Below are 17,639 nucleotides of genomic sequence, written 5' to 3' on the forward strand. Positions count from 1 at the left end.
GTATAATATAAAACCATTACTTTATATTGTAATAATATTTTTCTGTATGTTTCATACATCATAATGAGCTTGAGACATCACAGAAGGTTTTTTTTCACAGCCTACCTGACTGAAATGCCTCATTAATATGCAAGTCATTTCAGCTCATTACTATCCAATTCTTTTGTCTTCTCAGGTGAGAATGGCCCATTTTCAGTGGTGATTCACGCCTCCTCGCATACTGTGTTTCTTGGCAAAAAGTGTCTTACAAAAACTAAATCAATATATTGTTTTAAATGAAGGAGTAAGCAGCATAATTTTTACATAATTTTGAAGCAAAAACTCTAATTTACAACCTCCAATACCCTAAAGTCTTGTGAACACAGATTTACTATACTTTTTTTGGCCTTATTTCAGTGACTTAAGTTTTTTGTTTTTTCAACAACCACGCATAAATGTTATTCCTTCAAAAACACAAACATGTACATACATGTTCCTCACATATCATTGTAGCCTAGTTTGTGCTGAATACAGTGTAATGACACTTTTTCCATTAATATGTTTATGAACAACTGAAAAAAGCACAAATGTCAGGGCATGTCAAAACTTCTCCAGGCCCCAAATCAGCCTCAGACTCCAGAGGGTTAAAAGCATGCACATTTGGAGAAATACTGATGGATTCTCATATGTTTATCAATTTTCTATACAGAAGAGTAATATTTATTCAGGATTTATTGTCATCACTGTGAGTGCTGGATACTGTGTTTTGAATTCATACTTGCAGCCGGAGGGCACTCTGTACACCTTTAGTCCACAAATGCCTGAGCACTAAAGAAGAATAGGCAATCAAGGAACTAACCGAACTAACAGAGGCCAGAGATCGCTAACTATGGCTATTCAAAACACTTTTCAAGACAATAAATACACTATTGAGACGATGAATGCATGTATTGACTGAATTTGCGTCTAAATAGCACTGACTCTGTGGGCGTGGCCGCATTAGCGGGTAATGAGCTGAATCACAGACTTCTGTCATGGCTCTCTTTTCATACAGATTACATAAACACAGAATATTTGTTTTCGATTTGACTTACACGATTTAAAACTTGACATTTCAATGTTTTTTTTTTTAGACATAAGTCTAATTTTTTTGTCATTAGTATTCATAAGTTACAGTCCATTTTCTGAGAACTATCAGATTGGACTTTGTTCAGAGGGAGACGAGAGATCACGCATCATGTTAGTTTTCTTTATTTTACAAAAAGCACAACATTTTGTTTTTACTCTGAGTGAACACAAATAAAAGAAAATATTCCACAGATTAAAATGGTGGATAACTCTTTATTGTATGTGCAACATTGACAGAGTATTTTGAGTCTCTTTCACACTGGTTAGAAAAAAAACACGGTGATCACGCCGGCGTGACCGCCGACCCGAGAGTGTTAATATACCTGGGTGGCCAGCCCAAGTACAGTCAATCAGATCCCTAGTTCAGTAGTCAAGGCACTGATCAGGGAGTCGGCAACATTCATTTACATGATAAATGATTCACAACCTAGGAAGCTAGGGAGTAGATTGTGACGCAGGGTATGTGTGGGGAACACTGTGAATAGGTTGGTTGTGTTGCCAGTCTTGTTTTTCATCGTCCAGTGACATATTTTTCAGATCGTTTTAATCTGTGCCTGGTCACTTTTCCAATAACCAAACCACTTCCATATAACTGAATTTCTGCTACCTTTTTAGTTGACAATTTAATTTTTGGATAATAACTTTTGTCACTGCTTCCACTAATTTTTATCATTCTTTGTGTCGAGTTTGCTTTGCAAAGTCCCGTAGGAAATTGACCCTGTTTTTTGACGTGAACGTTAAAAGCTGCAGGCTGATTGGCTGTTGTCGCATATTTCTGCTGTATGATTGGCTGTTATATTAATCCATATTCAGTAAAAATGCCTAGAGCTTATCATCATCAACATATTATATCGCGATTCGATACTATACCGTTTATCGGCACAGCCCTAACTGAGAGGAGCACAAACTCATTGTCAAACTGTCCTGTGATTTATCATTAAAGTAGCTTAGAAACTCAAAAGGTATTTTAGCATATATTTTTCTACTTTTGAAGTAACTATTTACAACCCTCAGCTTCAAAATTAATAGAGAGATGGTATGACTAATTCTCACATGCAATCGCTCTCATTACATACTGATACTGTGCTAATTTATCACTATCTGATTTACAACAAGTAGAAATCGGTAAGAAATGTTACGAACCACAGATAAAATAACAGCTGAAAGTGAGCTGTTATGTCAGATTACTCTTTCAATAGGAAAAAAATATCCCACCTTTAATAGTCAAGCATATTTACAGAACAAACCTTGTAAGTGAACTATGAGGGCAAAAAAAAGGAAAGAAACAAAATAATCATTCATTAATCGTCAGAGGTAAAATGTTCAATTAACCAAGTTCCTGTACAGCAGCAGCAGCAGCAATAATCAACAGCAGCAACAATTCAGCAGCAGCGTGGCGAATCTATTCCGTCAAGACCAAACACATTAACATTGTTATATCCATTATCATGGATACAACCAAAAGTTGTCATGATAGAAATTATATATATATATATATATACACACACACACACACACACATGATAGAAATTATATATATATATATATATATTATTGAAAAAGATATTAGATTCATTATTAATCATGATTTGTCAGTTGTTAATAATTAACACTCACAGAGCTTTTCTGCAGTTGATCAGAGCTGGTATCAGTCTTCTTCTACCCTCATCTGATGTGTTGTATTTCGTGGCGTCCAGTTCATCCAGAACCTCCTCTGACATCTGAATCATGTAGGAGATTGTTGAGCACTGAGCAGGAGAGAGTTTCTCCTCTGAATATTTGTCTAATTTCACAAACTCCTGAATGTCTCTGGACAGAGTCTGATCTTTCATTTCCAGCAGACAGAGAAACAGATTCATGGATGTATCGGCTGATAGATGATAACGATTCAATTTATCTTTGATCTTGCCCTTAATGTATTGTGTGGTTTTCCTGATGCTCTCTGAGCTGTTCTCTGTGTGTGTCAGTAGATCCCGTAAGAGTCTCTGATTTGACTCCAGTGAGATGCCCAGCAGGAACCGCAGAAACAGATCCAGGTGTCCATTCTTACGCCAGAGGGCTTCATCTACTGCTGATCTTAGTAGATCATCCAGAGAGGCTTGATTCAATATATAATATCTGAATTCATGCAGTGGCATTTTTTTCTTGACCACATGTGAGTAAAACACATAGAAAGCAGCGAGAAACTCCTGGACACTCAGATGAATGAAGCTGTAGATTTTCCTCTGAAGAATCAAAGATTCCTCCTTAAAGATCTCAGTGCAAATCCCAGAATACACTGAGGCATCAGTGACGTCTATGCCGCTCTCTTTCAGGTCCTCCTCATAGAACATCACATTGCCCTTCATCAGCTGTTTGAAAGCCACTTCAGCAAGTTTCACAATCACTTCTCTGTTGGACTGCAGCAGTTTCTCTGAATCTCTTTCTTCATACTTCTGATTCCTCATGTTGATCTGAATCAGCAGGAAGTGAATGTACATTTCAGTCAGAGTTTGAGGGATTTCTGTACTCAGATCTTCTTTCAGAAGCTTTTGAAGCACAGTGGATGAGATCCAGCAGAAGACGGGTATGTGGCACATGATGTGGAGGCTTCTTGCTCTTCTGATGTGTGAGATGATTCTGCTGGCTTGATGCTCGTCACTGATTCTCTTCCTGAAATATTCCTCCTTCTGAGATTCATTGAATCCCTGAATCTCTGTCAGACGGTTGATGTATTTGGAGGGGATCTGATTGGCTGCTGCTGGTCTGGAGGTGATCCAGATGAGAGCAGAGGGAAGCAGCTCTCCTTTCATGAGGTTTGACATCAACACACCCACTGATGAAGTCTCAGTCACATCAGAAACTTTCTGAGCATCTGAAAATTCATCTGAAAACTCTGTGATTCTGCTTTCATCCAGACCATCAAAGATGAACACAACTTTACACTCCTCATAAATCTTTGAGTCCAGATCTTGAAGTTCAGGATGAAAGTCCAGAAGAAGTCTGTGAAGACTGTACTGATGATCTTGGATCAAGTTCAGCTCTCGAAATGGAAGCACAAACATGAAATCTACATCCTGATTGGCTTTTCCCTCAGCCCAGTCCAGAATGAACTTCTGCACAGAGACGGTTTTTCCGATTCCAGCGATGCCTTTAGTTAGAACAGTCTTGATTTGGTCTTTCTCCTCACATCCTGGTTCAGGTGAGGCTTTAAAGATGTCATTGCAGTAGATTGGAGTTTCTTGTGAGTGTTGTGTTCTGGCTTTTTTCTCCATCTGTAAAACCTCATGTTCTTCATTCACTCCTTCACTCTCTCCCTCTATGATGTAGAGCTGTGTGTAGATCCTGTTCAGGAGGGTTTCATTCTCCTGGAGTTTCAGTCCTTCAAATAATCTCTCATACTTGTTCTTCATGCTGGTTTTGTGTCGGTCTTTGACTCTTTGTGTCGGTCTTTGAGGAGAATCATGGTCTCCAGTCTGATCATCTCCATACACAGTGCTGAGGAAAAAAAAAAAAAAAACAGATGGTAAAAATCTTAGAAAACAAAGAATTTAAAATATAAACTTAAAGTGTAAAGTTAATTAAAGTGTAAATCATTACAGTATTTTTCATATATTTGATGTCTTATATCTTGATTTAGAGATCAAAGTTCATTTTTCATCATTGAAATTTTGTCCATAGATTTGAGGTAGCTATAATTTAATCATCCACTAGCTACATGTTCACACTCACATTGGGTCAGAGGTCACTGGTTCATCAGGAGAATGATGCAGTGATTTGTCACTCTTCAGGAACACACAGCTGGGCTCTGGAGATGAAGCTCTCTGACTCCCTCTGCTGGAGATACAAAGAAAACATACAACAGTCACTTGAGTGCTTTGATATGCAGTCGTAGCAGGAAAAAAAAGGTCCTTGATGTTGTGAACTAAACCCTTTCGACTTTAAAGACGTGAACAGAAACTCATCAGGCACATGCACTGAACTATAGTTGGTGCTGGCATTATTAGTGATAATGATGCATATGACAGCACATGATGCAGTTTTTACCCCCTGGGATCAGCAGAGGTGCCATCACTTGCATTTTTTTCCTGATAATGGTGAAAAGAAATTAAAATACTATTTTTTTGTCATTCAGAAATAAGTAATACATCATTCAAAACTGTAAGTGGTCTACTTTTATGTGTGTACACTGACAATAACAAAACTTTGTGCTTTTTTATAATAAAGAAAACAATCAGGGTGAGCTTTCTGCCATCTCAGTCTCTGTGAACTTTCTGAAACGTTTAAAACACGGTTAAAACTGAAACTCAGTGAATACTTGCCCCACAGACATGAGAGATATGTCTTTAGAAAGCTTAACACCCACACCCACTTCCCACCATACATTCCAGCTATATCTGCAATAGAAATCAGATTTCATCTCCTTCAGCGACAATCTTCTTCACTTGATACTCTTTGATGAAGCTTCTCAATGTCGAACGAGCCCTGCAGTGGAACGAGCGATTCCTGCAAGCAAGCAGTCTGGCTCCAGCAGCCTGCTTATCAGCTCTCCCATCGAGCTGTCTCAGTGCTGCACAGAGGTCTCTTGTTTCCCTGTGGATATCCAGTGATCACTATAGTGATTTTCTGGGCTCTCCGCCGACTCTGCAGCTGAGAATATGCTCCTGCTAGTATCTGGTGAGTATAGCAGAGCTTAATTCTCTAAAAGAGCATCTTTTAGCCATCATTCTTTTCAAAACGCAGCACATCTGAGCATGTCGCTTGCTGGGTCCACCCCACAAGAAGCATTCATTGAGGACGAGTGCTCTCACAACAAGAGCAGCTCAGCGGCGCCTTCAGAGCTCAGCTGATTACAGCTCCGCTGGAATATGACATGATGTTCTTCCTTATGACTTCCCTCTGAAAGAGCTTATTTTCACTGGAGTTTGTTAAAAATGCAGAAATTCTGAGCAAGTCACTTGCCGGCTCCGCCCACACAAGCTGCATTCATTGTGGGTAGACTTCTTAAAGTTGTACAACCTAATAAATGACTATTTAAACTTTATCTGTTATTATCAATGACAGTTGACAATGACAATTAACCCTCTGGAGTCTGAGGCTGATTTGGGGCCTGGAGAAGTTTTGACATGCCCTGACATTTGTGCTTTTTTCAGTTGTTCATATACATATTAATGAAAAAGGTGTCATTACACTGTATTCAGCACAAACTAGGCTACAATAATATGTATTGCACATGTATGCACATGTTTGTGTTTTTGAAGGAATAACGTTTATGCATGGTTATTGAAAAAACAAAAAACTTAAGTCACTGAAATAAGGCTAAAAAAAGTATAGTAAATCTGTGTTTACAAGACTTCTGGGTATTGGAGGTTGTAGGCTAGAGTTTTTGCTTCAAAATTATGTAAAAATTATAATGCATACTTGTTCATATAAAACAATATATTGATTTAATTTTTGTAAGACACTTTTTGTCAAGAAACACAGTATGCGTGGACAAAAGAATTACATAATAATGACCTGAAATGACTTGCATATTAATGAGGCCTTTCAGTCAGGTAGGCTGTGAAAAAAACCTCTGTAATCATGTCTCAGCTCAATTTAAAATAATGGTATTCTATTATATTCTTTAAAATATAATGTATTTCTGTGATGTAAAGAGTCTGAATATAGGTTTTTAGTTTAAAAGCATGCACATTTGGAGAAATATTGATGGATTCTCATATGTTTATGTCAATTTTCTATACAGAGGAGTTATATTTATTCTATATTTATTGTCATCACTATGAGTGCTGGTGTTTTCAATTCATACTTGCAGCCGGAGGGTGCTCTGTACACCTTTAGTCCACAAATTATTCTAAAGAAGAAGAGGACATTTCAGGAATGGTGTTTTCAATTCATACTTGCAGCCGGAGGGCGCTCTCTGTGAAAATTTAGTCCACAAATTATTCTAAAGAAGAAGAGGACATATCGGGAACTAACGGCATGTCTTCTAGAGGTCACTAAATATGGCTTTTACATACAGATAAACACTTTTCAAGACAATAAATACATGATTGAGATGATGTATGCCTGTATTGACTCATAATTTGCCTCTGAATAGCGCTGGCTCCGTGGGCGCTATTAGTGGATAATGAGCTGAATCACGGACTTCTGACATGTCTCTTTTCATACAGATTACATAAACACAGAATGTTTGTTTTTGATTTGACTTACACGATTTAAAACCTGACATTTCAACGTGTCTTTAGACGCAAGTCTAATTTTTTTGTGATTAGTATTCACCAAGTTATAGTTCATTTTCTGAGAACTATCAGATTAAACTTTGTTCAGAGGAAGAGGACAGATCATGCATCATTTTAGTTTTCTTTATTTTGCAAAAAGCACAACATTTTGTTTTTACTCAGGGTATACGAATAAAAGAAGATATTCTATAGTTTCAATTGATATATTACTTATGTCTCTATGACAAAAAATGACAGAGTATTTTAAGTCTGTTTTGCTGCAATGTGAAAAAAAACCTGCAAAACGCGCCGGCGCGTTTTCAGACCTCAGAGTGTTAATGTGTTTCTAGTATGTTTGGTACTTCTTGGCATATTGAAATGTGTTCTTGGGAGTGAATTACAGAGAAAAGCATGCAATTTCCTGTTGCCAGGTGGCGCTATGACTAAATTAACACATGAAGTTTGGAGCAGATTGGACATAATATGCCTGAGTTACAACAACTTCCTGTTTCATGGCGAAACATCAAACTTTATCAGGCCGCCACAGACACGTCCTTCAATGAAAAATTAAATTGTGAATATCTTGAGTTAAGGCCATTAGATTAGACTGACCAAATATGATGTTGATCTGATTAAAGCTCTAGGAGGAGTACAAGGTCTGGAAATGGCAAAAATTAAAAATAACTCACTTCCTGCTGGTTTTCAGATTTTGCTCCAGAGACTTTTTTGTAGGTATTGGGCTGTTACATGTGTCTACTGAATTTCACACGAGGGGCACTTCACTGAAATATTGTAGGTGGCGCAATAGAGCCATTTTGCCATGCCCAATTGTGCAACCCATATAAGATGTAACTTTCACTTCTGACGCATATGCAAAGTTTCATGAGTTTGAGCATGTTTAGGCCCTGAAAAAAATGCGATTCATTTGGGAGAAGAAGAAAAAGCAGAATAATAATAATAAATGGAGCAATTCCAATAGGGTCCCCACATCATCGGTGGGCATCGGTGCTCAGGCCCTAATTAAAACATTTCTTTTTCCCCTGTTTTTTTCTGTGACTTCACCCTTGCAGGCTTGCTATTGGCTGATTCAGAGGCTGAGGGTGGCCATTTTGAGTTGACATCATTCTAGTCCTTAGTTCACAACACTTAAGTCAGCACTTAAGAATCAGTCTTATGTTTTACTAAAAGTTGCTTTTAGCTTCTTTATAAAAGTCTCCTACTCTTATAAAACTCTTACTCTTTATTAAGAATTTTTTGACACTTAAGTCAAAACTTAAGACTGTTCTTAAGAGCATTTCTGATAAGTTTTATACATATGGGCCCTGACTTCTATGGCGGAGTGAGTCGCTTTATAGGCAGATGCCCACCACAGCAGGAAGTGCACCCATTGGTTCATACACTTATGCTGCATCGTCATAGGTTCATGCAGTTGCAGCTTGTCTAGCCAATTAGCTCACACACAGCCCAGCTCGGCTTCTGGCTTGTGTTGTTGAATTTAAGCTTCAGAAAATGAGAAAAAGGAGTTTTCCCCATAGCGTCTTTGACGCAGTACGTTTGTAACAGAGTATAATTTTCTGAAACATACATAACATGGTTTTAGTGCTCAATAATGCTCAAATCTCATTATGTGTCACACCACACTATGTATAAAAAAAAAAAAACATTTATAGTTTGTTAAATTCAAATTTCACCTGCTATCAATCCTTTCAGTTACAATTTGATGAATTGTTTTCATATCTGATACACATTGTGTATGAAACAAAGTGTACTCTATTCTTCTCCCAGTTCACAGGCCACTTACTTTTATGTATTTCAGGGACAACTGATGTAAATCCAACAGACACTTTGGATTTGGATTTCTTTGCTGGAGAAGGACATTCCTGCATCTCCTAGACTTTACCGTTTCACCTTGAATTTTGCTTTATTTCAGACGTTGTCCCACCTGAGCCTCATTTTGAATTTCAATATAGCAGATGAAATCAGGCCATTGTCTGTAATACTGGGTAGAGTCTCACCTGGGGTCAGAGGTCACTGCTTCATCACTGAGATCAGGAGGATGATGCAGTGGTTTGTCACTCTTCAGAGACACACAGCTGGGTTCTGGAGATGAAGATCTCGGAGTCTCCTGCATCATTTTAGATGCAACGTTCTGTTGCATCTACACCTGGCCTGTATATAGAAATACATAAAACATGACAATAGATCCATAATCTCTTCTTTATAAATGCACAAAAGACAATTTCACTGGGTAAAATAATAATAAATTACCTTTTCACTTTAACCGCAGTGTGAAACATTCCTCTGATTTAGTCAAACAATGTGTGCGATGGTCAGGCAAACATGACTCCTGTTGCTTTGCTAGTAAAACTAAAAAATAAAGAGATGAGTTTATGTGAGTTCAGACTGCAGTAGCTTGAGTTCTTCCCCTCGTCCACATTTACACAGTAAAGAAACAAACATTCTCAGGTTTATAATGCATGACATGGATGTTTCACCATTGATTATTTCTCATGAGGGCAGAATCCACATCCAATTTTCATTTGTATTTTTTTTTGCAAAAAAAAAAAAAAAAACAGGCTTGAAAACTTTCAGCTGTTCACCCATTAGCAAAATCTATGCAATGGAATATTTTAAACAAGATCTGCATATTTTGTGGGATTAAATGAAAAACTTTGTTATTGAAGACAAAAAAAAAAAACACTCCTTTCCAAGTCAAAAATATATGTATATACATGTGTGTGTTTGTGTGTATGTATGCGTGTATATATTTATATTATATATGTATTAAATGGAAAATATATTAACCTGACAATATATTAAACTGACAAAGAATGATAACAAAAAGCTTACACAACAACTCTTGCTTACTGATATGAACAAGTGATTTATCTTTCATCTAAAGCCACATGAAGCAATTTTGGATTTAGAATCACACTTTTCACATTTCTGTAGTTCTCAGAACTGATATAATTTTGGCTGGGTAAACATAGATACTGTTTAGTGGAAGTAAAGTGGTAATAGCGGTGAACTACAGCAAATATAACTGTGTGCTCTCATTTTCCCCAGCAGCTACAGCTCCATAATGCGCTGTGAAGTCATCAATAAAAAATTAAGAGCAGCTTCTTAACACAAAATAGTTGTTGGTGGTGGTGGTGTGTGTGTGTATGTGTTACATTTGTTTTCACGATATGTAGCCTATGGACAAAAAGACAAATATGAAATATAATAAATATAGGCTAATAAAACTGTTATTCCTATTTGACATGTGACAACACCTAATAACAGTATCACCGTCGGGGGGCTTTTTAGTTTTCCTTAGCTTATAAATGGCCATGCATATTTTATCTCTTAAATTAAACATAGCACTAGAACTTTTATGAACACAGTGAACATTATTATATGCCACAGTTTACTTGCTGTCCTCACTTTTTCTGTCTTTCCTTCCTTTCCGTCATTGTCCTGCATGGTTAGCCATCTTTAATGTGTGGTACTGCACCTATATAATATTGTTTCAAAACAATAAACAAATAAAATAAAATAAAATAATCCAGATTTCCTTTGGGAGAGGGACAAAAAAAAATAGCTATGTGGTTTCTTATCACAATCAGTCATGGTGGCAAAACAGTCCTCTGCTCAGATGGCTAGAGAATGCCCTTTTTTGAAAAACAACAGTATATTTTAAATACTTGTTTAATTGCATCTTTTTTTTATAAATGAAGGCCAGTATCATTTATACTAATACTGGTACTGATGTTTCTATGAAAATAGTGAAATTTATATTTTTTACATTATATACATTCACATTACAGTATAACGGTGATCAATTTCAACATTTATTAGACTTTAAAAAATAACTTTTAAGACAATTAAACAATTAAAAATTGTTCTAAACACCAAATTAGGGTCTTTGGCTTGTAACAAGAATCCTTTTTGGTGCTGAATAAAGCCCCTTTTTATATGGTTCTATAAAGAACTGTACAGTTTATTTTCATTATTCAGTATCTTTATATCATTATTACAATCTGAATGGTAAAGAAATGATTTATCTTTTTAAGAAATAAATCATTTATATAATATATACATATGTATAGAATTTGCTATATATATATATATATTAAATACTATTTATTCTATTAGAATTTCCAGAATAGTTTCACATTCCACCCTGTTAGGTCTATAAATCTAACAGGGTGGAAAATTGAGCTAAGTTAGCCATAGCTCTTTGAGTGATCAACATTAAGCTAGCTAACCTTCTACAGATAAACAGAACTTTTATAACTATGTCAGATTTGTTTTTACATTTTTTTGATAGGACAAACATTCTCCATAATATAGCCTAACAGGGTGGAACTTTAAGGGTGGGATAAGTAGGATAACATTTCAAAAACTAAAAAAAAAAGTTAGGAGTGAGAGTTGAAGCTAACCTCAGCTTGTACAGTTGAATTCCAGCAGGAAAAAGAAATGATGTCACTTCTTGAAAATGGTCACAATGAAATTGCTGTCGGTTTTGGAAGGCGAGAAAGTAGGCTACATACTAACAGGGTGGAAGATGACTTCATTGAGGAAAATTAAAAAAAAAAAAAAAACTATATTTTATATCTATGATTAGAGGCAGTTTAGCCTAGTCTATAACATCATTTAAAAATATTTTGAGGTTATCATCATTTCATGGTTTATATTTCTTGTGAAAGTTGATTACTTTGCACTGAGGACATGATAAAATTTAATGCATACATCAATAAAAAGGTGTGTAAAATACAAAATAGTTTTTAAAAATCTATTATCTCTGTTTAAGTGATAAAGAAGACCTAAATATACAATTTAAGCCAGTTCTTAAAAAATGTGCCTCATTTTATAAATAATGAGTAAATAAATCATCGAGACAGTAAAAGTCGCTGCATAACAGGAATGACCCGTATATTAAACATAGAACTTTTATTATCTTTGTAATTATTTTATTTTGTAAATATTCGTGGCTTAAACAGTTGGGAAATTTACTGTAATGCAGTTCTGTGAATGTTTTGAAAAACTTAAATTAAACGAAAATTATTGTTGCCTTTTCAATATCATTTCTGTTTTTTTCCCCCTGCGTTTCAACTGACGTGATCATCGTTTCATTAACCGACAAGATTATATTAAATTAGAATTAAACGAAATTAGAATTGATAAATGTCTGTGAATCATTAAAAAAAAATCCCAGAGGTTTAGTTTTAGCCTACATGAACAAATAGCAGAATAAACAACAGAACATGAGGATTCATCATCATCATCATAACGCACCTGTCGCGCTTCTGTGAACGGAGAAAAAAAGGATTAAATTATGTGTTTCCGTTTTCTATCCGTGACCCGAAAAAATGAAAATCGAGTCAAAAACTCGTTTTTTCCGTTTTTTTTTTTAACAAACGAAAAAACGGGAAACGACCGTTTTCTCGTTTCTGCGGATTTCATTTCAGATTGGAAAACAAACTATCAAAACGTACACGGACCCTTTGACTATCTTTGTGTACTAAAAAAGAAAGGTGGTTTAGTGGCCATTCTGTTTTGCAAACAAACCCGAGCCAACAAATGAGCCAAAGATACATGGATCTAACAACATGCGATAATAATAATAGGACATGAAATCAGGAGCAAATAACTGACCGTAAAGTGGTAATATTTGTGAGAGTCTCCGAGATGGCGTCTTCTCATCCATGAAGTTTAAACTTTTGCTTTCGATCCAGAGTGTTTCCTGAAGGAGAGAGTCGTGCAGAACTCACGTGACCCGGACGAGTTATTACACCGCTGAGCGGCGAGTCAAAGCGAACTTTATGAATGAATTTGTCCTTCACGTCAGAAATAGTGCAGAAGAATAATTTAGAAGCGTGTAAGAAATACGCGAACTTCACTTACCATACACTGCATCAACACAACAGTGTCGTGTTTTCTAGTTTTTAGAGTGAGTAAAAAGCACACAAACACCTGTGGACTCTACACTAGCCTTGCATTTATTCTACTCCCTGACAACGCCCCCTCATGGTCGGAACAGTATTCAGTGTTCAAAGCATATAATGCATTATGTAGTTTTACTACATAGAATATCCCACAAACAGGAGCTATTACCAGCACTGATCCTTGCCGTTTTTCTACAAGAAAACGAAAGTATCACATTGGGTTCCCACGTCCATTTGTTGACTCTAATTCACCGTTCAAATTAAATCTACCACTATAATGATCTTACATGAAACAAAATAACAAAGATATATTACTCTCTGTTACTATGATAAAAGTTACTATAACGTTTTTTAAAGTCGTTTATCATGAAGAAAAAGTTCCCTCAGAAAAGCTCCTGTCAGACTCCCGCACGCGCTGCGTGATTGACGTTTAACGGTTTCTGCTCGAGGGAGAGTCCTGCACACATTTAAAAATACTCTCATTTATAAAGAATAATGTTATTGATAATGTTATTGTTTTTAGGGTCTTGTTGTATAATTGGGAACAACAGTATTTTCAGTAGATTTCTGAAACCTTAATGCAGCTTTTTAAATCCTAAAAATAAAAACTAAACTTAAACCTTGGCCTGGTTTTGTTTTCTTATTATCTTAAACTGACATTTGGCATTTTATTGTTAGGCCCTATTATATTGTTAGTGGTTAAGTACCTATTATGAATTTTAAGAAAGGGCAGAGCCATCTGCTGATTGGCTGATCTTTATTTCACTCTCTCCAATAAGAATCCCTTTCAAGCTCTTTGATGAATATAATGTGAGCAGGAGGAAAAGATTGAAACTAAACTTTGTTCACAGAAACTGTCCTGATCACATTATATTAAATAATAATAATCACTGAAACCAAATGTTCAAATACAGCCAAAAAGAAAAGCATGAACACTGGTTCAAATGCCTTGAAGAACTCAAAAAGAAGATACAACTTTGCTCTGAAATCACTTCAGAACAATTTAAATTAAACTCACATTATTAGAAATGTGCCTGTTTTTATAAAGCCAGACTGAAATTCATTAATTTTCTGTAATCTTTGGGGGGAAATCTGAGCTAGAATTTGGTAATCAGTGTTCAGTAAACAGATTGGAGGGCAGTTTTCATTAAGAAGCAGATCCTTCTTGGGTTCTGGATCCGAGTAATCACATCTGTGTCAGTCTAGACTAGAGGAAGAGAGGTTCTCATAATCATAAACTGAAGGATTCAGAGAACGCCTCTTAAACTCTGCTGTAATTCCATCATTACTGGAGACTTGATGATTTAAGATGATTCATGGAATCAACGAGTCTCAAAATGAGGATGAACCTAGAGGCGTATAACAACTTACAGACATTATAGCAACAATTATTAGTCATCTTGTGGTCGTCCATGATGATATCATCAGCACTGAGTTCAGAAATGCTGTAATAACAAGAGTTAGACGTCTCTAACCTGAAGAATCAAGCAGAGTTTTGTTCGTCTTTCTCCTCCTAAATCACACAGTGAGTCTGCAGCTTTACTTCTGTAAATATCATCAAGCTGGTTTTGTTGTTTATGAAGCAAAGATGAGAGATTTCCAGGAGTCTGTGAGTAAAAGAGCAGAAGTTTCATTAATTACCGCCTCTTCCTCAGCTTTACTCGCATAGTTTCTCATGAATTTACCAATATCATATTATACTAACTCCCATTTATTACTAAAAGAGGTTTCCTTTACAGCTTTATTAACAATAATGGACAAAATAATTCATTTTAAGCAGCATTATGAGACACAAGAGAGCTATTGAACTTCCAATATGATGGTTTAATAGAATTCAAAGTGGTTACAGAGAGTTTAGTTTTTATTTAGACACTCTTACAGTCAGTTAGAAGAAGTTGGAAGAATATAAATTAAAGTACTGTGAATATCAATAGATTCTGAGATCAGCTCAAAGTCTGTATGAGATAAATGAGAAATAAATAAATAAATAAATGTGATTTCAGCAGTTTGACACGCGATCCGAATCATGACTTGACACAAAAGATTCATAACGCTCCGAAGCTTCCTGAAGCAGTGTTTTGAAATCGGCCATCACTAAATAAGTCATTATCTTTTTCTTTTTTTTTTCACCAAAAATATTTTCTTGTCTCTTTATAATATTATTAATATTGAACCACTGTACTCACATGAACTGATTTAAATATGTTTTTAGTACAATCTTGAGAGAGGAAATGTCATTGCTGGCTATGCAGGCCTCACTGAGCCATCGGATTTCATAAAAAATATCTTAATTAGTGTTCTGAAATTGAACAAAGGTCTTACGGGTGTGGAGCAACATGAGGGTGAGGAATTAATGACAGAATTTTTAATTTTTGGGTGAACTAACCCTTTAAGGGTGAAGTCGGGTGAAGGGGATAATTTCATTGCATGAACGCCCACAAATTCAGAAACGCCCACTTTTGTTCCACATGACTGTATGATCCTTTCCGCAGTTATCTTTTACTAAACAGATCTCCCTTCCCCATTAATTACCATAGCATTTATTTTTCCTACTATGATTACTTCTTGTGTGGGGTTGTTTTTTAATCTTAAAGATGTTTGTTTTGAATTGTGCGTTGTGGATTGTATGTATGTATTGTTATGTTGTATTGTATGAGAGCCTTTCATCTTAAGAAAAATTTCTATCATTGCTGACAGACAATAAAGATTCTCTGAACTCTGATGGGGGCGAGATCTGTTTGGGTACTGACATTCTTCTAAATATCTTCCTTTGTGTTCAGCAGAACAAAGAAATTCATACAGATTTGGAGCAACTTACAGGAAAGTAAATGATGACAGAAATGAGACTGTCTTGATGTGTCTGACAATTGCGACCTCCAGAGGACGCAGACTCTGAAATAAGACACAGCTACAATCATAAACAGTCCAGTCAAATGTCAGAATAGTGTGAGTTGATGTCAGTGTTTCATGAACATCTCCCTCTGGCAGCACGTCACATTTTGCCATCTTTGATATCAACTATAGTCAGTGTCACTATGGGTGAATGAATAACACACTATACATGTCATTTCTGAGTCTTGAATTTTCATTCTAGCACATCTGCATTCAGACATAATGTTTTATACATACATTTTATTGAAGATTTACAAAATTTATCTGGCTAGTAAATCTGAAGAACTGACTTTAAAACCAAAACAAAACAAAAAAGGACATGGAGAGTTTAATGCACAACACCAACAGCCACAAAGAGTTTCTTATGTGATGCCCCAATTGTTGGTCAGTCACAATTGATGTATTTAATATATCTTCTGTATGTGAAAATACATTGAAGGAATGGTGGTTCTGCCAGACCAGTAGAGGGCGCGATGTGAGTGCAGTGTGTTGTTATGGGTCTGCTGCGTTGATCGTCATAACAAGACCGGGGGGGTATTCCAGAAAGCAGGGTTAACTTACTGTCACATATACCCTGAACTCTTGGTTGATTAACCCAAACCTTGCTTACTCGAGGTATGCTGGTTCCAAAAATGCGTCCGAGAGTAAGTTCAGCCAACCCAGAGTATGTTCCCGGTTAACACACAAGACATTCTCAACAGAGCGACGAATCGATGATTCACCATGGAAACAGACGCTAAGAAAATGCGCGCCATTCTACTTTATTCTTCTTCTTTTGTTTAATGGCGATTTACATAACCTCCTTGGTGCACATCACCACCTATTGGTTGGTTGTGCAATCATTTTTTAATCTTAATATTGTTTGTTTGATGCTAATTATTTAATATATATCACATATATGATATGTATTTTATTATAGAAATTATAGCATAGAAAATGTCCTGTTTTAAAGGATAAAAAGCAGATCCATGTGTGAGATGACAATAAAATAAATTAATATATTAGAATTGAATAAACATTTATATATTGTATAATATAACATTGTGTATATAACTGTAACTATATAACAAATTTAGATACATTAATATAAACATATTGATAATATAACATGCATCTGATATCCTCTTAAGCTAACTAACCCTTGAACATAACCTGCTCCGGAGCATTATTAAATGAATTCGCGATGTTCACCCGCGATTGGATGCTATATATGTCCTGTTGCAGTGTTGATTGAAGGTGAATATGTTTAAATGTGTCTTTATATCAAGTAATTATAATGTTTAATTCACTTTAAAACGCTTGTGAAAGGTCTTAAATGGGTAAAACCTACAGAAACTCAATGTTTGAATACATGTGTGATATTGTTTAGTTGATTTGGATTGTGAGAAAGCACAAAGTCATGTAACACTGAACAGCATTTTGAATATGCAAATGAGTTACACAGTGATTGGCTGATGGACCAATCTTCATGAAAACGCTGTGTAATTGCAAGAAAGAGACTGAAACAGTG

At 35.9% G+C, this 17,639-nt stretch overlaps 1 protein-coding gene across 7 annotated transcripts in view; it reads right to left on the bottom strand.

The window, feature by feature from the left end:
* The window catches only part of LOC137032007 (NACHT, LRR and PYD domains-containing protein 12-like), a 34,199-nt gene extending 20,974 nt beyond the window's left edge, over nucleotides 1-13,225 (bottom strand). For 2 of the 7 annotated variants that reach the window (XM_067403450.1, XM_067403451.1), the window contains exons 1-6: nucleotides 13,197-13,225; nucleotides 12,948-13,035; nucleotides 9,576-9,674; nucleotides 9,323-9,476; nucleotides 4,819-4,923; nucleotides 2,725-4,584 (exon numbers count right to left, since the gene is read on the bottom strand). In XM_067403450.1, the coding sequence (XP_067259551.1) occupies nucleotides 2,725-4,584; nucleotides 4,819-4,923; nucleotides 9,323-9,465 (2,108 nt within the window). In that variant the 5' untranslated portion in view covers nucleotides 9,466-9,476; nucleotides 9,576-9,674; nucleotides 12,948-13,035; nucleotides 13,197-13,225. Of the gene's footprint in view, nucleotides 1-2,724; nucleotides 4,585-4,818; nucleotides 4,924-9,322; nucleotides 9,477-9,575; nucleotides 9,675-10,733; nucleotides 10,864-12,947; nucleotides 13,054-13,196 lie in introns of those variants that run through there. The other 5 variants (XM_067403449.1, XM_067403444.1, XM_067403446.1 and 2 more) reach the window with 5 other exon arrangements.
* Between the last annotated feature and the right edge of the window lie 4,414 nt (nucleotides 13,226-17,639).

The sequence above is a fragment of the Chanodichthys erythropterus genome, chromosome 12 (assembly GCF_024489055.1).
Source record: "Chanodichthys erythropterus isolate Z2021 chromosome 12, ASM2448905v1, whole genome shotgun sequence".
Taxonomy (NCBI): domain Eukaryota; kingdom Metazoa; phylum Chordata; class Actinopteri; order Cypriniformes; family Xenocyprididae; genus Chanodichthys; species Chanodichthys erythropterus.